Source organism: Xyrauchen texanus, chromosome 14 (assembly GCF_025860055.1).
Source record: "Xyrauchen texanus isolate HMW12.3.18 chromosome 14, RBS_HiC_50CHRs, whole genome shotgun sequence".
Classification (NCBI taxonomy): Eukaryota; Metazoa; Chordata; class Actinopteri; order Cypriniformes; family Catostomidae; genus Xyrauchen; species Xyrauchen texanus.
In genome coordinates, this window is record NC_068289.1 from 30,259,591 (window position 1) to 30,283,133 (window position 23,543).

Sequence of the window (23,543 nt, forward strand, 5' to 3'; positions counted from 1 at the left end):
AACCTCGACTGAACCAGATATTCCATCACAGCACAATAGTAATGATTTAATGAATTCTTTACTGATAAAATTTAAATCATCAGAAATAAAATTGGAATTATGCAATCGTCTTTCACAGTACCACAGAAAACAGTATCTCATAATTTTCCTCACAAGCAACTTCAATTCTTCACTGTCATAGGCCATGAAGTGCTAACAAATCTTAACAAAACATCAAAAGTCACAACATGTATGTTAGATCCTGTACCAACAAAGCACTTAAAAGACATATTCCCAGTCATCTCAGAACCTCTTCTTAATATTATTAACTCATCGCTATCCTTAGGACATGACCCAAGAAACTTTAAAATAGCAGTTATCAAACCGCTTATTTAGAAGCCACAGCTTGATCTTGGAAAAATGGCTAATTATAGACCGCTTTCAAATCTCCTGTTTATGTCAAAAATACTTTAAAATGTAATGTCCTCCAAACTTTGTTCATTTCTACAGAAAAATAGTATATATGAACAATTTCATTCAGGATTTAAGCCTTGTCACTGTACAGAGACTGCACTTATCCGAGTTACAGATGACTTGCTCTTATCACCTCATCGCAGCTGCATTTCCCTTCTAACGCTTTTAGATCTTAGTGCTGCCTTCAACACCATAAATCATGACATTCTCTTGAATAGGCTTGAGAATTTTGTTGGCATTTGTGGACTTGCATTAGCATAGTTTAGGTCCTATTTAGCAGACCGCTACCACTTAGTCTGTGAAAACGAGGAATTGTCAAATCAAACAAAAGTTAAAGTATGGAGTGCCACACGGATCAGATTTAGGGCCTCTTCTTTTCTCCTTATATATGCTTCCCCTGGGAGATATTATCAGGAATCATGAATTAAGTTTCCACAGTTATGTCGCCGTTACTCAACTTGATATTTCTTTGAAACCTGGTTAAATTTCATAATTCTCCAAATTAGCAGTGCATCAGTTAAATCAAAGATTGCATGGCCAGAAAATTCCTTCTACTCAATTCCGATTAAACAGAGGTACTAATTATTGGACAAAAAAACCCTCTAAAAATAAGCAGCTAAAATATGATTTGCCTCTTGATGGATGTACTATTACATCATCCTCTACAGTTAAGAACTTAGGTGTTATATTTCATACCAATCTGTCCTTTGAAAATCTAATTTCCAATGTTTGTAGAACAGCATTCTTCCACCTCAGAAGTTATGACTCAGGATCTCTGTTGCTGATGCTGAAAAAGTAATTAATGCATGACCTCAAAACTAGATTATTGTAATGCATTACTGGGAGGATGTCCTGCAAGTTAACTAATAAATAAACTTCAATTGGGCTGACTCGAACAAAGAAATATGATCATATTAGCCCCATTTTATTATTGTTGCTTAAGCTACCTGTTAAATTTCATATTCATTTTAACATTTTGATAACTGTTAACTTTGGGTGGAAGAGTAGTTGAGGACAGGGCGACACATGTCTGGGGAACCAGCGAGCAAGTTTTTCTCTCTATGTCCTCTCTCTCCCTCTCCCTCTGTGTCTACCACTCGCCCTTTCGTTTTTGATGACAACTAAATGAAGCCGGTGCCAGCCAGACATCACTTCAGCCTATTATGATGGACTTCAGGGGATGAACTGATGCCAACTCCAACCATAAGACATGGGATACTTCATATGCCACTGCCTGAACCTTGGACTAAAGATAGTCCTCACCGAAATGACAACTAAAGCCCTCATCAGCCAAACTAACAAAGGACAATTGCATCTATATGAACTTCTGCAGTTAATCCAGGAAGAACTTCAAAGACATTCGTAATTAATCTTAGTTCATACAAAATCTTTGTTTAAACACTGGCCCTTAACACTTACTTAGTTCACTAATTTTAAGACCTGCACTGCACATAAATAGCTATTATTGGTATTATATTCATGTTAGACAGAGGGGAACTGGCCTCCACAGTGAATTTAATTATTTAATTATTTATTTTTAGCTTCACATTTCTGCCTTTAAACGCCCCAAAAATTGTCCCCATTCACTTCCCTTATAAGTGCTTTTTTTAAAGAAAAGGAGAGATGACAAAATCTTTTTTTTTTTGTAGCATAATTGTAACATTATGCTACAAATGCTATCGACTGAGCTTAACTTAAATAACCTGTAATATTCTTTCAATTAATAAAATAGAGGGAGATTGTACATTTTAGATACTGTGACAGTTCACCTTTTCTTTTTCATAATTTTTAATGTGTTTTTCACCAGTATGACATGCATTTTGTCTAACAAAATATTCAATTTAGTCTCTGAATGAAGGTTATTCAATCACATGTATAATAATTACAAAATAATTAGAGAATGTTGTTTGAATTAGTTTCAGATGAAGCTGCATCTAAAGTCACACTGCAGCAGACTGCTATCACACAAAATCTCACCTAAATCTAAAAGGGGGTTTATTTAAATCTTGTGTGTGGATTGTCTAGATTTATAGTTTTTTTTTTTCTTTTAAAAAGCTGTACTTCAATTAACTTTTCAACTGCTCCAACAAAGCCCACATAAATAGAAGTGTATGCATATTCATTAACCCGTGTCTTACTGCCAACCCCCTGAACTGACGTCCAGCATGTTTGAAGGCTCTTGCCTGAGGCGGTCCTTTCACTCTGGAAGAGAAAGAAGTCGCTGAGTGGAAGGGGGAAACGAGGGGGTGGGACGTGAGTGTGACTGTCGTGGACAAGTGCATAAAGTGAGTGAGTGAGAGAGAGAGAGAGAGAGAGAGAGAGAGATCCTCCGTCATTTCGTACTTTATTAAAGAGCCAGTGGAATGTTATCTCTCAAATCATCAGAGGCACAGGGACAAGCACAGAGGGATGTGGTTGTACAGAGGGATGATTGGAGCCATATTATCCAAATCCCCTGGAAATAGAAGAGACATTCTGAACGATTGACGGCACTTCGATTTTATCCGAGGACGAGTGTTCATTGTTGTCCACGCAAGGGTCAGAGGGCATCACATCTACAAACGTGCCTTACCGGTCCCGTTATATTAATCTCCATGGAAATGTCATCGTACAAGAACACGAATCTACGGTAACGTCCTGCTTATTTAGTGGATAATAAATTACTATGAACAAATGCAGAGGAAATAAGATTTGAGAAAGAAGAATGGACAGGTGAACATTTTTCTCTAAGGACAGACTTATTAAATCTACATTTTGAGAAATAACATTTTCGTTGAATTTAACATCACATTTTTTAAAGGTGAGTTTCAGAAATTGTGTTTGTTCTTTAATTTTGTTTTTATTTTATTTTCCCTAAATGTCTTTAAAATACAACCCTTTACATTACAATGTTCATGTTACACACATTCAATGTTATTATAATGAATTACTACAGCAACAAAGTTAATTATGAGTAGCTCCACGAACAATTATGTAGTTCATCATTTTAACAAGTATGCAAATAACACGCAAATAAAAGTAACATGAGTTGTGTGATGTGCCCAGGTGAACCTACATATCTTATATAAATACAAATTTAAAATTTCAACCACTGCTAAGTAAGAGCAAATAAAATTAAAGGTTTGTGAAGCACCATGTCTAATATGCACGCTCCCTTATGTCATATGGAGGTATAGCCTCTGCTTTTGCGACAGATGGTCCTCTATGACTTTGCTTTGGTGACAGTAATCGATTTCAATTCACTTTTTTGTGGAGCCAGTGAAAATTTATAACCATCTAGGCCTACTGATTATAAACAGTGCGCTGAATGATACGAAATGCACATTGACAATTACATTTCATAAACATTAGGCTATGTGTAGCTATTTCTGTGGTGAAAATAACATTGATTTGCTGGGTGCAAACATAGGATATTAATTATTGCAAACACAGGATAAATGGTGAATAAAATTAATTCAAACTTAATTTAGATACTCTATCCGTTTATATGTTTTTTATTACAGTAAGTACAAGGGATACATTCGTTTGATTTGATTCTTTAAGTAATTCTCTTATGTAACTTTTCTCCTATAAAAGAACAAGCGCAGTCCCAGTGCAATACATGCTGGCTAGATTGAGATTTACTGAATGTAGCTATTAAGCTACAATAAGGGTAGATTATTCTTTATGTTTGAATAATATACCATCTATTTTTCTTCTTCACCAGAGCAGTTAACAACCTCTACGTTGCTGAAAATGATGCTGAGTCCCGATCAAACGGATACTGACCTCACCTGGTCACAGTCGGACTCAGAATGTCTAAACATCATGAAGGTGGAATGTGTGGCTCGCGGGCCCTTCGAGGCCGATGATGTCGAGACGCGCTCACTTGTGCCATCCGCACTCACAAGAGAGGAGAAGAGAAGAAGGCGGCGCGCGACTGCGAAATACCGCTCTGCGCACGCCACGCGCGAGCGCATCCGCGTGGAAGCGTTCAACGTAGCGTTCGCTGAGCTTAGGAAACTGCTACCGACACTCCCACCCGACAAGAAGCTCTCAAAGATAGAAATACTTCGCCTGGCTATCTGTTACATATCTTACCTTAACCACGTTTTGGACGTTTAGACGAACTTTGGGGGCATTCAACAGTAGGTCTACCACCAACGCGAAATCCTACAGGTGTATTTGAACAAGTTTACTGACATGGAGAAGTAGTCTACTTTTCCAGGAGAACACAAAATATTAAGAAAAATAGGTAACACGTTATAATTACTTTCATTAAGACGTCATTAACAAATATAGCCGGTAACACATACAATAAGGTTCCATTCGTTAACATTTGTTAATGCATTATATCACGAACAACAATGAACAATATATTTTTTACAGCACTTATTAAGATTTCTTAATGCTTTAAATAAAAATACTATTGTTCATTGTTAGTTCATAGTGCATTAACTAATACAACTTTTGGTTTTATAAATGCATTACTATATGTCAAAATTAACTAAGTTTAATAAATGCTGCAAAGGATGTTGGATGTTCACTGATAGTTCATGTTAACTAATGTTAACAAGTGGAACCTTATTGTAAAGTGTTACCATTATTGCTTAACAGACCAGTAGTTCATGAACATTCAAATATGAGCTAGGCTTCTATATGAAAGTTTCATGATATTTTGAATGATATCTGTATTTTAAGCATTATATTAGAATTATGTTTGTTAATGTTATTAATGTTACAAAGTGTTACCTAAATGTTGTTTGTTGCAATAATGTTTGACATAGCAAGATAGTTTAAAGAATAGCTGTTCAAAGATTATATAGCCTAGTAGCTCAACATCATAATTACATTTGTGGCATAATAAATTGAAAGATTTAACTTGGGTAGGATTGAGCAACCTAATTTTGATTTAGATTGTATTATTAGACTAATACATTCCCAACTATCATATGCATTCAGAACAGTTATCCTAATCCATCTAAAAATAGTTACAGATAACATTTGGTATGCACAATCTGGACATAAATCAACCAGTTTTAATGCCAACCTTCTGAAAAAAGTGGATACTTCTGTGCTGGAACATTTTTAGTTCTTAATTGATAATTTCCTTGTTTATTATGTTTATAAAGTTAATTAAAAATAGCATATGTGAGTGTCTTTAAAATAGCCTGTCTAAGGTGTTTACATACATGTAAATAAATATTTAATGTTTTATGATTATTCAGATTTTAGACTGGTGTGGCAGAGTTGGGCTTTCTGTTGCTTTTCACTTGCACTTTTCATTGGCAGTTTTCTTAGGCGTAGGAGGGCCTTCTCTGTGTATGCACTAAGGTCATTATAATAGTGTTGATGTCCTGTATGATAACGAGAAGCACTTCCCTGAAGTATTGCTGTATTGTTTATTTCGTTTACAAATTGCTCATAGATAGCGTCTTGGGTACCTGATGACTTGTTGCGGTTTTAAAAGTACTACTATACTCTCTGTGATTCCGATGTCATTCATAAACTCAATTAATGCCAAGATAATGATTGGCAACACAAAAAAAGTTATTCTTCCTCCAGGTTGTTTGCATTCCAAGTTTGCTACCCACAGACGCTCTCTCTGCTGCGACCAAAAATTATCTAAAATAGTTTCCTTTTATCTTTCGCAAACTATTTTATAAAGATTATTGGTAACACTTTACAATAAGGTTCCATCTGTTAACATTAGTTAACAACATTAGTTAACATGAACTAACAATTAACAATACTTATTAAGCATTTAGTAATCTTAATTAATGTTCATTTCAATTTATGCTAATACATTTTTTTAATAAAAACTTGTATTAATTAACATTAGCTAATACGCTATGAACTAACATTAACTAACAATGAACAATTGTATTTTCTATTAACAAAGATTAATAAATGCTGTAACAGATATTGTTGATTGTTTGATTGTTTATTTATGATAACTTACTAATGTTAACAAATGGAACCTTATTTTAAAGTGGAACCAGATTATTTGTTTACGTGTTTCTTGTAAACCTCTTGAAAATTTTATAGTGAACAAATTATCTGACATCTGCCTCATCTCCAAAGATCACCCTATTAATTTAGGGTTTGTCTGTCATTTTGTAGTGGAATAGCCAGTTCACTGGTTTTTACCGACGCAGTTTTTCATAACTATTTAAAAAGAAATGGTGTGTATATATACATATATATTCGATGCTGGTTTGTCTGTTGTAGTTTTTGCAATAACAACACAATGAAATAAAATTAATTGTGTTCCTATATGTTGCTTATATTGTTTATTTGGTAGCTCCTCTTCACACATGGACTGCCATTTCTGTCCATTCCTACCACTGAAATCATATTTTAAAATAATAAAATAGCCTACATTTTTGTCACTATAATATTAGTGTAAGAACATGGTTTAAAAGGAGTATTTCATTCTGTCACACGCGTGCATGTGTTCACAGTCCGCTCTGCTCTTGTCCCATTGGCGACTATCCCAGAGAGGAGACAGGTGCTTGCCCAGACGGACCAAGGCAACCGAATTACGACCCGTCTGCAGCGTCCCGTGGGAAAGACTGAGAGAGGGGGGGGGGGAGGGGGGGTTTCTATTTCACGGTTCAGAAACTATAATGTTGATACACGTTTGAAGGTATATTGGCCGATGTCACTCAAACAATTAAGAAGAGAAATTTAAGAAAGGGGCTAAATGTCTGAAAATTGAAATGGTCTCGTTTATTTAGATTTAAAACATAAAATATAACCTAAGATTAGAAAATCAAGCAGCCTAAACATTTCCATGTCAGGAAGTGCATCATAAAGTTATTTACACAGGTAATATGTGTGGCATGTTAGAAGTGAGAAGACCTTGTTATAGAGGATTATGTAATGACTCTAAGTCTCGCTGTATGCCATAAGTCTGCCTGCATGTCACGGAGAAGGGTCGAATACATTAGCCCTCAGTTCAGGTAGCCGGATTAGACGATAACCCTTAATACAAAGAGCCAATCTGTCCTCTCTGCAAAACAAAACAATGTATAATATACCCCATCCAACCAGTGGGCCACTGTATCTTCCTTCTTTCCTGTCTGTCTGTCTGTCTGTCTGTCTGTCTGTCTGTCTGTCTGTCTGTCTGTCTGTCTATCTATCTATCTATCTATCTATCTATCTATCTATCTATCTATCTATCTATCTATCTATCTATCTATCTATCTATCTATCTATCTATCTATCTATCTATCTATCTATCTATCTATCTATCTATCTATCGTTCTGTTTCCGTGTCAACCCGTCAAAGTTGTCAAATTATTTGGAGATAGATGGAAACGGACGGATGATGGACTGAGGATAGGAAGGGTTTTTTTTTTTTTAAAGAAAGGAACAGGAGAAAAAAAAAATACTTAGAGGGGGAAAACGAGAGTCAGTCTGTTCTCATTAGCTCGCGCATAAAAAGTGTCACGCTCAGAACAATGCAGCCCGGCTGCACGCGCACTCCCAGACCATCTGTGCACGCGTCAGACAATGATCACATTTTCATCATCCAACACTGACTGACATGGTTGCCGCATGCATTTGTTGATGCATTCAATGAATAGGCCTATTACTGATTTTTTTATATTTGCTTTGATTGCTAAATTTCTAAGTCCTTGAAATATTATAGGATTTTCACACCCAGAGTAGGCTACAAGGGGCTAAAGTAAAGGCCCCCGGGGTATAAGTCACTTTTATTTTCTCCCAAAAACACTTACCGCAACAAAAACTGCCATAGGGCCTAGTATATATACGCTTCAAAATATTCCTGATCCATCTGAACAATGCGTGTGCAATGTCTAATTTTAATTTTAGTTCTAAGATTTAATCATTTTTAAAATGTTGATAATTTATACAGCTTATGAGAATTCCTGAATTTATCACATATTCTGAGAAAAAATTGTTATTTGTTGTTTTAATTTTGATTCAAGGTGATTAAATCAAACGTTTTTTAATAACTGCGAAATAAGTGAAAGGATAGTATTTGGAATAAAAAGACCCCCTTTTGCAGGGGCTAAAGGCCCCCATAAAACTCAATGTTTTTCTTAAATAGGGGGAATAGATTTGTTATGAAATTATTTTCAAAGCTCATACTGACTGATCCAATCACAACGGTAACATTTGTTTATATTGAATGCTTAAGATGTTATGAAATGTCAAATGTGATTAGAATTGACTGGAAATCGTGCGAGATTTCTCAAGTAGTTGTTTTTAACAAGATTTTTTTATTATTATTATTCGTTTTTCTATCTCCATACACTATGTGACCAGCATTTTTTTTAACCCCTTTGTACCCTAATACGCTATATACAATGAACCCAAAAAGTAGCTACTTGGATACTTAGCCATTCATCAAAATAAAATATTCCTATGGCATTAGATAAAATAACTGCCATTTATTATAACAATCTTAGCAGAATTACAACGATTGTTTTTAAGCAATTAAATAATAAATACTCATCTTTAGCTATAATACAATATGTAAAAACTACACATAACAGCAGCTGACACAGTGAACTGTTTTCAACAACAGTTTAGATTTTGGCAGGTAAAGCTTGCTAAAGTCACACAAAATTGACCCTAAAACAAAATATGTTTAAAAATCAAGATTTACACATTTAATCATCTCTTGATAAAGACAGCAAAATTTACGTGGAAAATATAATATCATGGAATGAGTCTTAAATATATCTAAAGAATAAAGAAAAGAAATGAATGCAATTGTTTTGTTATGTTGAAATTTGTCTTCATCGGTTCCCAATAATCAAGATGTATTATTAATATGAACAAAAACAATCTTAACGGTATAAAAAAAACAATAATACAATAAAATATATCTTCTTCATAGAGTCTCTAGAATTTTCTATAAAAACAAGACCACTGGAACGGGCAGATATCATGCTGGCTATCCTGCATCTCCTCTCCAGCTTTGACCATAAAAGCCATGCATCATTCTATTGTGTGCTCACGAGCGCCACTTAGTGGAAAAAAACACTTAGTGTTTTTATTTTGTTATTTTTTATTTTTTATGTAAGATATATGTCTTAAGATAATTTAGATAGGCTAACTGTATTATCAGTGACATATGATATTGTCACAAAGAACGTGTGTTACAGTAAACTGTCATTTTCTCTGAGCAATGTCAATGGAAATGTTCAACAGACTTTTTTTCAAGACATTAAGGTTTGTGTAAATACAGAAACTTTAAAACATAACCCTATAGCCTATTCCTTGCAATAAAAAGTGTGAGAAATATAGCCCCAGTCTCGCCTGCTTTCCAGATTTGTGGTGAACAGTTTTTCTACTTTCCTAAATATTGGTTCTCTGTGAACTCATTTTTCGCAGAGAAATATGAGCTGATAACAACTTAATCAACATGCATTGTTTTAGCTTTAAATTTCTTTAGAGAAAATATTTTATTTTACTTACATTTTCTTAATAAACTCAAAAAATGGTATTTGCCGCCACCTATTGGTCAAAGAGGAGCTGTAACAGCGACTTGAAAAAAATTATGAAAAATACAATTTCTTAAAGGTTAGTGAAGGACAGCTACGTCAAGTATTTTTTCAATTTTTTAAATATCTCTTTCTATATATCTATAAAGAAATAATTACAGTCCCTTTTCCTCGTTCATATGTACAATCAGAACCCTATGATAATATACTTCACTTAAATCCCAATGTTCTGAATTTTTAGGCGAACCTGGTAATTGCAGACTGTTGTTTTCCATAAGATATTTTATCAGTATGTTAATTAAGAGTCGTTCTGTTAAAAATCCTATTGTCTTCATAAATCATGGTTTTGTGCACAAGTGGAATATATATCTTAAAGATTCTTGAGGACTCCCAACACATTTAACTCCTCAAGCACAGGATCATGATTCTTCTGATGCATTTTGAAGCACAAATAACCCATTGCTAAACATGGACACTAGAGGGCCCTTTGACAAAACTTGCAGACATTTCTTTTTAATTTTTTAAAGTTCTTTCTTGTTAAGTTCTAATGAATTTAAAACATATTTACCATGAGAACATGTACTATAAGGTATGTCATAATTGTAAATGTGGCAACTGCCGTAGTTGTTAGAGAGAATGACTCGTAATGTGTTTAGGTCTCTAAAATGTTTCTTAGTATCCAAAGTCAACTTATCACTACTGTTTATCTGACACATTTATCCAAAGCGACTTAGAGTACTACTACAGGGACAACGTCTCTGAAGTAACCAGGGGTTACGTGCCTTACTCAAGGGCCCAATAGTGATAGTTCATGGCTCGCTCCTTGCAGATGCATCTTTTTCTGTTAACCCAACCTAAGCTTTTAAACTCTATGCCACACCACTCCTCATGATCATGCCTACTGATGTAATGTTCCTGGCCTCAGTCCTGTCATCACTGGTTAGTGATTCAATATACCAAAGGGTATATTACAGTATGTGAGTGTAACCAAAATACAACCCAAACGACCCTGTTTTGGTGGCCATTGAAAATGTACACTGAATAGAATGCTTAAAATGAAAAGAACAGTGGATGAAATGTGTGGGGGAGGGAATGAGATTTAATGGAATCTTTAATGGTAGGATCTCTCTCTCTCTCTCTCTCTCTCTCTCTCTCTCTCTCTCTCTCTCTCTCGCTTCAGTAGTTTTATGTGGTATGATCGCTGGATGCAATCAGTAAGTCCAGAGTAAGTACAGACTGGAGACACTGAGAGGGTAAAGGATTCACAGTATAATTCACAGTAAGACAGACAGACAGACAGACAGACAGACAGACAGACAGACAGACAGACAGACAGACAGACAGACAGACAGATAGATAGATAGATAGATAGATAGATAGATAGATAGATAGATAGATAGTTTTAACATAAGAATTCATGTTACTGTTTTCATAAAATTATAAGCTTCACATTTCTGTCTTTAATAATGCGTTCCATTCAACTCAGAAAGTCGTATTTTCCAACTTCCTACTGGGAAAAGTGCATGGAATGCCACTTGAAGTCGTAATTCCCATTTGGCTAAGATGCAGGTGCGTGACGTCACACAATCAAGTCGGCACCCAGCAAGATAAGCAAAATAAGTGATAAACATTCCCTTGTATTAAATAATATCAATAAATGATTCAAAGTTACCACATATACATGATATTAATGTGTGTTACTCAAACGTTAGCACAAATGCTAGCGCTGCAGATTTTTTATGAAATGGGTTGCTAGGAGACATCTAGTGACAGTCAAACACCTGCTAAGCTAACGGGAGCATTGCTGTTTTGTTTTCTTCTGACATCTTCAGAGCATCTGGCAATGGAAAACATTTATGACTGGAGATCGGAGAAATCGTGTAGGAATATCCCACATCCGATTTGAATGGAACACAGCATAAGCCCTCAAAAACAAGATGGCCCGCACTTCTTTTTCTCAATTTCTTATATTGTATTCATATCTCACAGTACAGGAGAACGGACGTTTCGGTTCTGTCTTTAAGCCCTCCAAACATTGGTCCATAAAATTAAATTTGAATTGCCTCACTGTAAACTTGCTTTTTGCTTCTTCTTCTTCTTCTTCTTTTTAAGAAGGGACTAGTCAAAATAATTTTTATGGTAATCAACATTTTGCCACAAATGCTGCCAAAGGCTTTATCTAAACTCACACGTGCCAATGGGTATCAATGAGGACATGCATGAGGTATGACTTTTTGTAACAGTAGCTATACCTCTAGAGGCGATAACTCCCCCTAGCGCAAAACAGTGGATTCAGACTAGGTCCCTCCACCTTCTCTGCCAAAGTGCATCGCCTGTGAAGAAGCTTTACAGATTGGTCGCAGTGCTTGATAGAATGTAAATCTGGATACAATACTTTGATCACAGGATCATTTTATTGGAAGATGCTGGCGTAGCGACAAGGTAAGTTTCTGATATACCTATTGTCTATTATTCTTTTGTGCTCACTGCATTGATCTAAACAAGCAATGGTCACCTTTGGCATTAAAAGACACCGGCATGAATGCTGTTAAAGCCATATTGTCCTTGCTTCTGTCTGTAAAACACAGATGTCCAGCCATTGGTCATGTAGTCTATAGTATTGATTATAGTCCTTAATGACAGGGTTCCGTTTTAGACCAAATTCATTCTTAATGCTTCCTGCGAGACGTCAAAGATTAACCCATTATATGCACAGTGAAATTGCTATTTAACTTATAACACTACGTTTAGATACAACTACTAAAATTTACGCCGATTGATTTGGTCCATTTGGAATGAGCTCCTCAGTAGTCTTACGAGTGTCATTCAGGCTCCAACAAGTTCTGCTGGGTGCGCCCCATGAAGAGTGTTTGTGTTCAGTGCTTGTTTATTTATTTGTTGATTTGTTTATTGGATGTACTGGAGACAGTGACGTGCCACTTTAAAGCACATGGTTGGCATTCCATTGAATTGGGTGTCGTATCCATAGTGTATGCGTTACTAGATGTGTCCGATTCGTGAATGAATCGTTCGTTTCGAACTAGTTCTTTGTTATGATTTGGTCGAACCGATTCGCAAAGTACTTGTGCTCACACGAATCGATATGTGAACAGATTCTTGCTCAAATGAATCGGCTCGTTAAAATGAATCGGACTTTCCAACGCTATCCATTACGCCCATGAGCTATGCAGGATTTAACCTCTTGCGGTTCGCGTTGGTTTCTTTCAACACATTCTGCTCCTCGGTTGAGGGGCTATTCTCGCATTTTTGCATGAGAAATGGGTGTGTTCAGCGTCAAAGCTTAACAGGAACAGTTTTTTTTAATGCGTGGTCCACATGAAAACAACAAATGCTTTTGTGGAATGATACATAATTGTGCATTTATCACATTGCGTTTGAGCGTTGGTGCATTAACAAGGCGAAATAATACTTATCTTTTACTCTAATCATTAATGACTAATTTATTCTGTTTGTATATACAGCCATAGCAAAAAGGGGGTGTGGCTGGGAGGGGACAGCGCACAATTTAGCCTTTAACCTTAATCTTGATGGTTTTAAAGAGGGTACTTGGAGGTCAACAGTCCTTATGTTATTGAGATGCCCGTTTTAATCCCTCTTTTTCATTAAGTAAACATACAGCTGTAGTAGGGAATTCTTAGCCCCATGACTCTATAGTATTCTGGGACCCTTTCATATTAAAAAATACAGTCCAAAGTTTGTTGTGGCTCCTCTGGACCTGTGCGCCCCTAGAATTGTTACCACCTTTCACCCCTTTAGCTATGGCCCTGTACCTATGCATATCCCTTACTTTGAGTTTACCATCATCAGTACCAAGCTTTACAGTTAAAGAGATAGTTCACCCAAAAATTTATTATTTACTCACTCTCATGCATCCCAGATATGTGTGTTTCTTCAAGCTCCAAAAATCACATAAAGGCAGCAAAAAGTAATCAATAACACTCATGTGGTTAAATACATATCTTCAGAAGCTATTAGATAGGTGTAGGTGAAAACATCAGTGTTTAAGTCCTTTTTTACCATAAATATCCACTTTCACTTTTACGTTCTTTCAAATTCTGAAAGTGAAATTGTAGATTTATATTAAGAAAGGATTGAAATATGTATCTGTTTCTCATCCAAAGTGATTGCATTGCTTCAGAAGACATATATTAAACCACTGGAGTCTTATGGATTACTTTGTGCTGCCTTTATGTGATTTTTGGAGCTTTAAAGGTCTGGACACTATTCACTTGCATTGAAATGACCTACAGAGCTGAGATATTCTTCTAAAAGCCTTCATTTGTGTTCAGCAGAAGAAAGAAAGTCACACATCTGGAATGGCATGAAAGTGAATAAAATATTTATTATCATGTCAATTTTTAGTCTTGAAGAAGAGCATATCTCCAGAAGTAAGATGATTAATTTTACACACATATATTGACATTCTAAGCTGCTGTAAGTTTATCTACAGTTTACTGAAACAACGTCTCTTGTCTCAAACATGGGCAATACTTTGTCCAGTATATGAAGAATCATGCTGCTCACATCTGACCTAAATTCCCATCTCTATACTTCCTGGTGCTTCTTGGTCACTGTAGGAAGCTACCGCAGGCTAATGGAGGCCAGATAATGCAGTTGCACTTAGGGTCATCTAAAAGATGGGGGGGCATTTCAACTTTACTTGAGTTGGTGTTGCACATTTGTAGCTTAACATGTGAATATTTCAACAGAGCATCCGTTATGTGTTTTGTTATTCCCACTCTTAAAGCTCCAGAAATAAGCAATGAGGCTGTCTTTCTTGCTAGGAAGGCATGTTATGTCTTTTGCACATCAGAAAACACACACACACACACACACACACACACACACACACACACACACACACACACACACACACACACACACACACACACACACTCGCAAAAGGTGCCTTTTATTCTGTCAGCACAGCTCTTTCAGTTTATATCTGACAACACATGAATTATGCATACACAAAACTTTTACGCTCATATGCACTAAAACATTTTTTTTATTGAAAACAAAGCAGAGGGAAAGGGCTTCATCATTGTTTTTTTGTTTTTTGTGGGGTTCCTGTTATGTATTTATAAAATATCATCCTCTTTATACACACTTTCTGTGTGCTACATGCGTATCCTGAATCTTTTTCTTTTATCATATTTTAATGTTTAATAATTCATTCAGAGTTCGAAGTGTTCAAGTTTCAGTCCTATTTTGTTGAGCTCAGATGGAACCTGTTATTGCACAAAACGGGTTTGCTTGCATGTGCTGTTCAAGATGAATACATAATATAAATATGTGTTGTGTGCAGACTTTCAGATACAGAGTGTAGGGCAGGATCACAGGGCAAGAGTAACAATGTAACTATTTACTTCAGGGTGCGTGTAGCAGAGGATGCACACAAATGAGCTGCATGAATGAAAAGCATTAGGAACATACACTGAAAAAAGTTTTCATCTGCAATTGTTACTTTAGTGGTAAATATTTACTTGATCTAACCCATAAAAAATTACTTGTGTTGTTGCTACCTAATGTAGTCAGGTTGATTTATTTTTTAATTTAATTTAACATTTTGACTTGTTACCACATGATTTAAATTTTTTTAAGTTACCTGAGAAACATTTTTACAATGTAAAATCTGATGCCATTGTTGTTGTTTGCATAATCAGTTTAGAATATCTTTACATTATTGTCAAGTCAAGTCAGTTTTATTTGAATAGTGCCTTTCACAACACACATTGTTTCAAAGCAGCTTTACAGAAGATCAGGCATTAACAGACGATAAAACTAATGTCTATAATGTCGATGAATCATCATTGTGTAACTAGATAAAATACAATTGTTTATCGTCTTTAAAAATAAGTAATTAAATAATAATTGTATTAATAACCCCAGTGAGCAAGCTGAAAGCGACTGTGGCAAGGAACACAAAACTCCATAAGATGTTGATTAATGGAGAAAAATAACCTTGGGAGAAACCAGACTCACTGTGCGGGCCAGTTCCCCTCTGGCTAACATCATGAATATATACTTATGTATAGTTAAAGTCATGGTTTAAAATTATTAAACTAAGTAAGTGTTAAGGGTCAGGGTTTAAACATCGATTTTGTTTGAACTGTAATATTAATGACCAATGTCTTTGAAGTCCATCCTGGATTAACTGCAGAAGTTCACATAGGTGCAATTGCCCTTGTTAATTGGCTGATGAAGTCTTTTGTTGGCAATTGTTAGTCTATGCATTCCATTTCAAGATCGTAGTCCATCAATAGACCGAGGTGATGCAGGCAGAGATCAGAGATGAGAAACGCAGTTCAACCTGGCTGGTAATTTCGGTGAGGTTCGGTGTGGTCCATCCTAAATCCAAGGTTCAGACAATGGCATATGAAGTATCCCATGTCTTATGGTTGGAGTTGGCATCAGTTAATCCTCTGAAGCCCATCATAATAGACTGAAGTGATGTTTGGCTGGCACCGGCTGCATTTAGTCATCATCATTCAGCGACATGTAGCAGTGGAATTCAACACGAAGCATGAATGGTGCTGGATCCAGCCAGTTCTTGTGACCTCAGGATAGGAGTCCCGAGGTTAAGACAGGGAAACAAATTGAATAATATAAGCATAGATGCCATTCAATTTATTGCAGAGGTATAAATCATGATCAATGTTTCTAGTTCCGTCAGACTAAACTAAAGCAGCCTAATTGTGGGTTGGAGGATAAATTAGGTGTATGCCTTTAGTCTAGACTTAATCTGAGTGAGTGTGTCTGAGTCCTGAACAGTGTTAGGGAGACTATTCCACCGTTTAGGAGCCAAATATGAAAAGGATCTACCACCTTTTGTGGATTTTGATATTCTAGGAAATATTAACAGGCCAGAATTTTGTGATCGTAATGAACAAATTATTGTGTGGAATTAATTGGGTGTGCTCTTTAAAACGTAAAGAAACACAAACCTCTAACTACACATTATTTCAATATAAACGTATAGCTTATTAAGAAACACTTTATTATGAACTAGTATACTGGATAATGTAGCAGCAAAATTAACAGTAATTCCAGTATAAGTCATCAGTAGAAAAGAAGCCTTTTTTTCAACTTGTAGGCTATCTGTAATTTAAAGGATTCAGATCTCTTTTTTGTTCAATTTAGTTATAATATATCTTTTAATTCACAGTTATTTTTTGGAACCCATTCAACCTAAATATTATTATCATTTGTAAGCAAATGATAATAATTATAATATATTATAATAGTAATATATAGAAATATATCTCAATCATTCACCTTTAACTTTTAAACATTCACACTTTTATTTTGACATTCTGAACTCTCCAGGAAGTCCTGTAAGTGTGTCTGATTGTAGGCAAGTTCACAGTAGTTTAATTCGCTTCTTATTCAAATTCTGGTAAATTTGAATAAGTGCCGTTCTAAGTGCGTATTATTGTCACGATCCCTTGTTGTCTGTCCCGTGTTTTCTGTTTCACTGATCACGTTCCATATCACGTTTTCCTTGTTGTCTGCCCCGTGTTTCACTTGTCTATTGTCATGCACTACATTTCCCATAGTGCCCTGCCCATGCACTTCATTGTTCTCACCTGTATGTCGTTTAGTCATTAGTGTGTCTGTGTATTTAAACCCTGTTTGTTTCTCCATTCCCCTGTCGGTCTTTGATGTATGTGGATGCCTGTTTTCCGTGTTTCCCATCGATGTTTACCCCGCCTGTTAACTCTTCGTATACCTTCCGTGTTTTTGTTTTACTTTCTCCCATTGTGGATGTTTCCTTTGTTCGTGTTTTTTCGTGTTGCCCTTTTATTTAAATAAAGCCTCGCTGCGTTTAGATCCTCGCCCCTCGTCTGCCTTCTTGCTCACCTACACTCATAACGGAAAGACTGACCAAAAATGGATCTAGCAGCGGTTTTTACCGAACTGGCCCAGGCAGAGTTGACCATTCGCGAGTACTCACATCTCTTCTCCACTGTCGCCATCTACACCAGGTTCAACGACGCTTCCTTGAAATCCATCTACTGGATCGGGTTGCCATCAAGCCGGCGGAGGGAAGTGCCTTAACCCGGAGAGCACATGTGGAGGGAGTATGTGAGTCTCGTGGTAGAGAAACTTGCTGCCGAGGAACCACCCCTCTTGATTCCGGCTTTCGAGCCAGCACCCACGCCTGACACGGTCAGGGAGCCAGCGCCCACGCCTACCACGGTCAACGAGCCAGAGCCCACGCCTGTCACAGTCAGCGAGCCAGCGCCAACACCTGCCACGGTCAGCGAGCCAGCGCCCACGCCTGCCACGGTCAGCGAGCCAGCGCTCAAGCCTGCCACGGTCAACGAGCCTGAGCCCACGCCAGCCACGGTCAGCGAGCCAGCGTTGCCAGCCTCGTCCGACCGGAGGAGGAGAAAAGGAAAGGCCTCTGCCCTCCAGCTTCTGCCTACCTCTGCCAAACAGCCAGTGCCAGTAGCCTCGACCGTCCCAGAGCCAGCGCCAGTAGCCTCGAACATGCCTCCCTTGGCTCCGCCTCCAGAGCCTCCCAGGGCTACGCCTCTCAAGTCTCACGAGTCTTCCAGGGCTCCTCCTCCCGAGCCTTCCAGGGCTCTGCCTCTCAAGCCTCTTGAGCCTCCCAGGGCTCCTCCTCTCGAGCCTCCCGAGTCTTCCAGGGCTCCTCCTCCTGAGTCTTCCAGGGCTCCTCCTCCTGAGTCTTCCAGGGCTCCTCCTCCCGAGCCTTCTAGGGCTCCGTCTCTCAAGTCTCTCGAGCCTCCCAGGGCTCCACCTCTCGAGCCTCCCAGGGCTCCTCCTCTCAAGTCTCTCGAGCCACCAAGAGCTCCGCCTCTCGAGCCTCCCAGGGCTCCGCCTCTCAAGTCTCTCGAGCCTCCCAGGGCTCCTCCTCGCGAGTCTCTCGAGCCACCCAGGGCTCCGCCTCTCGAGCCACTCAGGGCTCAGCCTCTCGAGTCTCTCAAGTCTCCCGAGCCACCCAGGGCTCCGCCTCCTGAGCCTCCTACGGCTCCGCCCCAAGCCTCCCTCTGCTCTGCCTCCTGAGCCTCCCTCTGCTCTGCCTCCCGAGCCTCCCTCTGCTCTGCCTCCCGAGCCTCCCTCTGCTCTGCCTCCCGAGCCTCCCTCTGCTCTGCCTACCGAGCCTCCTACGGCTCCGCCTTCAGAGCCTCCAGAGTCTTCTAGGGCTCCGCCTCTAGAGCATCCTACGGCGCCACCTCCCTCGGCTCCACCTCCAGAGCCCTCCAGGTCTCCGCCTCTAGAACCTCCTACGGCGCCACAACCTCCCTCGGCTCTGCCTCCAGGGCCTCCCTCGACTCCGCCTCCGAAGCCTTCCTCAGCTCTGCCTCCTGAACCTCCCCCGGCTCCGTCAACCACGGCTCCGCCCCCGGAGCCTCCCTCGGCCCTGCCTACGGAGCCTTCTATGGTTCCGCCAACCACAGCTCTGCCTCCTGAGCCTCCCTCTGCTCTGCCTCCTGAGCCTCCCTCTGCTCTGCCTCCTGAACCTCCCACGGTTCCGTCTCCTGAGCCTCCAGAGCTCCCCACGGCTCCGTCTCCTGAGCCTCCCGAGCCTTCCTCGGCTCCGCCTCCTGAGCCTTCCTCAGCTCTGCCTTCAGAGCCTCCCTCGGCTCCACCTCCCAAGCCTCTCTTGGCTCCACCTCCAATGGCTCCCTCAGCTCCGCCTTCTGAGCCTTCTACGCCATCTCCTCCCTCGGCTCCGCCTACGCCTTCCAGTGCGCCGCCTCCCAAGCCTTCTACGGCTCAGCCCACAGTGTACCCCACGGCTCTGCCTGCCTCTGCTCCACCCCCAGGGTCTCCTGCGGCCCTGCCTGCGCCTTCTTCGGGGCCGCCACCCAAGTCTTTGACTGCTCCTCCAGCTCCGCCTTTTGAGCCTTCTACGCCATCGCCTCCCTCAGCTCCGCCTCCTGAGCCTCCCTCGGCTCCACCTCCCAAGCCTCTCTTGGCTCCACCTCCAGTGGCTCCCTCAGCTCCGCCTTCTGAGCCTTCTACGCCATCTCCTCCCTCGGCTCCGCCTACGCCTTCCAGTGCGCTGCCTCCCAAGCCTTCTACGGCTCAGCCCACAGTGTACCCCACGGCTCTGCCTGCCTCTGCTCCACCCCCAGGGTCTCCTGCGGCCCTGCCTGCGCCTTCTTCGGGGCCGCCACCCAAGTCTTTGACTGCTCCGCCTCAGAAGTCCTCCTTGGCTCCGTCTCACGCAGCTCCGCCAGCTCCCCCAGTGGCCACTCCTCCTCCCAGACTCCCTAAACCTGTCCCTGCCCGGTCGACACCTCCTTGGCCTCCCAAACCTGTCCCTGCCTGGTCGACGCCTCCCAGACCACCTAAACCTGTCCCTGCCCGGTCGACACCTCCCTGGCCTCCTAAACCTTTCCCTACCCGGTGGACACCCCCCAGGCCATCTGACCCGTTCCCCGTCTCATACCCCCATGGACTGCCTGTCCGCCCTCTCGGCCTCCCTGGTCTGCCTGTCCGCCCCTTGTGCCCCCATGGACTGCCTAATTGCCCCTTGTGCCTCCTTGGTCTGTCTCTGTGTCCCTTGTGCCTCCTTGGTCTGTCTCTGTGTCCCTTGCGCCTCCTTGGTCTGTCTCTGTGTCCCTTGTGCTGTTTGTCTGTTTTCCCCCTTTTCTAGCCCCTCTCTCCTTGAACATTTGTTTATTTTTGCTATATTTTTGTTTCTTAGGACCGTCTGGAATCCGGTCCTTTTGAGGGGGGGTTATGTCACGATCCCTTGTTGTCTGTCCTGTGTTTTCTGTTTCACTGATCACGTTCCATGTCACGTTTTCCTTGTTGTCCGCCCCGTGTTTCACTTGTCTATTGTCATGCACTACATTTCCCATAGTTCCCTGCCTTCATCACTGCCCATGCACTTCATTGTTCTCACCTGTATGTCGTTTAGTCATTAGTGTGTCTGTGTATTTAAACCCTGTTTGTTTCTCCATTCTCCTGTCGGTCTTTGATGTATGTGGATGCCTGTTTTCCGTGTTTCCTGTCGATGTTTACCCCGCCTGTTAACTCTTTGTATACCTTCCGTGTTTTTGTTTTACTTTCTCCCATTGTGGAAGTTTCCTTTGTTCGTGTTTTTTCGTGTTGCCTATTTATTTAAATAAAGTCTCGCTGCATTTAGATCCTCGCCCCTCGTCTGCCTTCTTGCTCACCTATAGGGCTGGGATAAACGATTATTTTTTAAACGATTAATCTAGCGATTTATTTTTCCGATGCATCGTTTAATCTAACGATTCATTTTTTCAGTCCGATTCGATTTCGATTTGATTAATCGACTTGTGACAACACCGGTAATACCGGTTTCATCGGGGGGGGGGGGTGGCATTTGCCGGGAGTTTGATTGACTGGCGATCTGATCAATCAATCATGATACGCCATTTTTGTCCGACAAAGTAGTCAGGAGAGAGAAGATTAACGTCGGTGGATTTGAATTTGAATAATGGATTGTAGGCTACTGTACTGACATCTTTCCGCGGTTAAAACAACTGTCCTTCTGATGTAGGCTACATTCATGTTTAGCCTATTTGATGCTATAAATTAACCAAGGAAAAGATGATCGGTTCACGAGCAGCTTTAACTGAGGCAATCTGTCACGACACATTAAAGAGCCACAAATTAGTAGGCCTATTTATGGTTTAATTTTCTTTGAATGACCAAATTTGAAAGTTGAGACTTTATTAAATGTTACCTGCTTGGTCCTGTCTGTCAGCGCGTTGTCAGTGTCCTCCATGTATTTTTCATGACATTCATAGCTATAAGCGAAAACTTTAGGTGTCGACAACGTATTATAGCCTACTCCAACATCGAGTGCAAAGTGGGGAGTTGAAAAAAAAACTCACGGTGCTCTGTCATCTGCAGCTGCAACCGGGTGGCGCCTCTTAAGGTGCTGGTGCATTGCCGTGGTGCTAGAATGGAAGGCCATCTCCATTTTGCAAAGACGACATATCACGGAATTGTTTCCTTTTAAATTCAAGAATTCCCATACTTTAGAGGAACGAGTGCATGCCGCCTTGCACTTCTGATAGTCTGAGGAGCCACTCGCTGGCGCCGCCATCTTTGTTTTGGGTCCGACGAATCGATGCGCATATTTTGCGTCGACGTATTTTTCATCGATGACGTCGACGCGTTGTCCCAGCCCTACTCACCTACACTCAGAATAATTATAAGTGAACTGAACTTTTGAGCATCTACATCTGAGATGTTGTTTGTGAGTAGCTCTCAAATATTGCGCACCGCTATAACGCGCTGCAGCTGTGCGTGCATTTTATATGTTTATTTATTAAATACAGCCTTTTGTGATTCACAGAGCTATAGCACAAGTGGCTTTTAATAAAATGTAGTCATATGAACTACTTTAATTGTGTTTTTATGGTTCTTTTATGTCATTTTTGGAGCTTGACACTAATGTATACGACTAACACACAGTATCGGATTTGGATCAGGCTCGTCGGACCGACCCAATCCATCTAAAAGCTTCAGTATCGGAGCCAATACCAATCCAGGTATTGGATCGGAGCATCCCTATATACAGAGCTGCCACAGTTTCCAGCACAATTATTTAATTTCCATCAGGCCTCAACACCCAAATTAAAGAGATGAGGCTCTGTAACTTCTCTTCTGTGACTTCTCTTTCTCATCTCTTGTTGTCTCCCTCAATTTCCTTTTCTCTTTCACAATATACACACACAAACATACTATTTACATATTCATGATGTTAACTCCTTTGAAGAGCCTGTGTGTGTTGTAACATGACCACACAGGAAGTTGTTTCCAAGAGTTCCAGTATCCAATTACGTACACATGATTTTGACTTACGGACAAGTGCCATATCCAATCAGACATATTTGCATCGGCTCCAGTGTGATTACCTTTCCCTGTGGCATGACCAGAAGCATATTGCTTCAGCAGTATGGAAGACCTGGGTTTGGATCTCCCGTTGAAACCAGAAGTAATTGTGTTTTCACAGTGAAGAGCGTGTTTTGGAGGTTGCATTTTCCCCTGTAGCATAAATGTTTTCCCCCAGAAATGTTATGTTTAGGGTTTGGGTTAGGGTGTATAAATGTGCCATAGCTCGCTTTTGGCGCCCCTTTGTGAAAATTTCACCCAGTGGAGCTCACACATGCCCATATGGAGAAGGATATAGCTGCAGGCAGAGCTCCAAAAAGGGGCGGGAGCTCTAAACCACCAGCAAAGATATAGGGAGCCCCTAACCTAATGCCCCCTTTGGAGTAACCCCACACCTTCTGGAATAACTCTGCCCTCTTTTGGAGATTCCAAACCACTTTTTATGAAGAAGCAATAGGCCAGAATCGAACCTGCATCACCGACATGAACACCACGGCTCAGTGTATTTGGAGTATACATTTGCACCAGAGCTCTAAACATTGAGTAATGTTTTGATCAGTTTACCATAATAAACTTCAGATTAACAAAATGACTATAATGGATATAAACTGTTTGTTAGGTTTGCAAAAGGATGGTGACTATATCGATGTTGGCCAATATTAATGTTTTGTAAATTATAGACATATGTGTTTAAGCCACAATTAAACGCAGATAATATCAGGGCTCTATAATGTCTTGATACCTGATTTTACTAAA

General features: G+C 40.0%; 2 protein-coding genes across 2 annotated transcripts in view; both read left to right on the forward strand.

Moving 5' to 3' along the window:
- The first annotated feature begins 4,188 nt into the window (after positions 1-4,188).
- On the forward strand, positions 4,189-4,557 carry LOC127654592 (helix-loop-helix protein 2-like). Its single transcript, XM_052141810.1, has one exon. It carries the CDS (start codon positions 4,189-4,191, stop codon positions 4,555-4,557), a length of 369 nt encoding a protein of 122 aa, XP_051997770.1.
- Positions 4,558-12,219: 7,662 nt separating this feature from the next.
- LOC127654640 (vang-like protein 1) overlaps positions 12,220-23,543 on the forward strand; it is a 57,400-nt gene continuing 46,076 nt past the window's right edge. Inside the window, exon 1 of the mRNA XM_052141869.1 lies at positions 12,220-12,356. The gene's annotated coding sequence lies outside the window, so the exon portion shown is untranslated. The remainder of the gene's footprint in view (positions 12,357-23,543) is intronic.

Bases quoted from the DNA above. Each gene is read 5' to 3' on its own strand.
- LOC127654592 (XM_052141810.1), top strand. From the start codon at position 4,189: ATGATGCTGAGTCCCGATCAAACGGATACTGACCTCACCTGGTCACAG.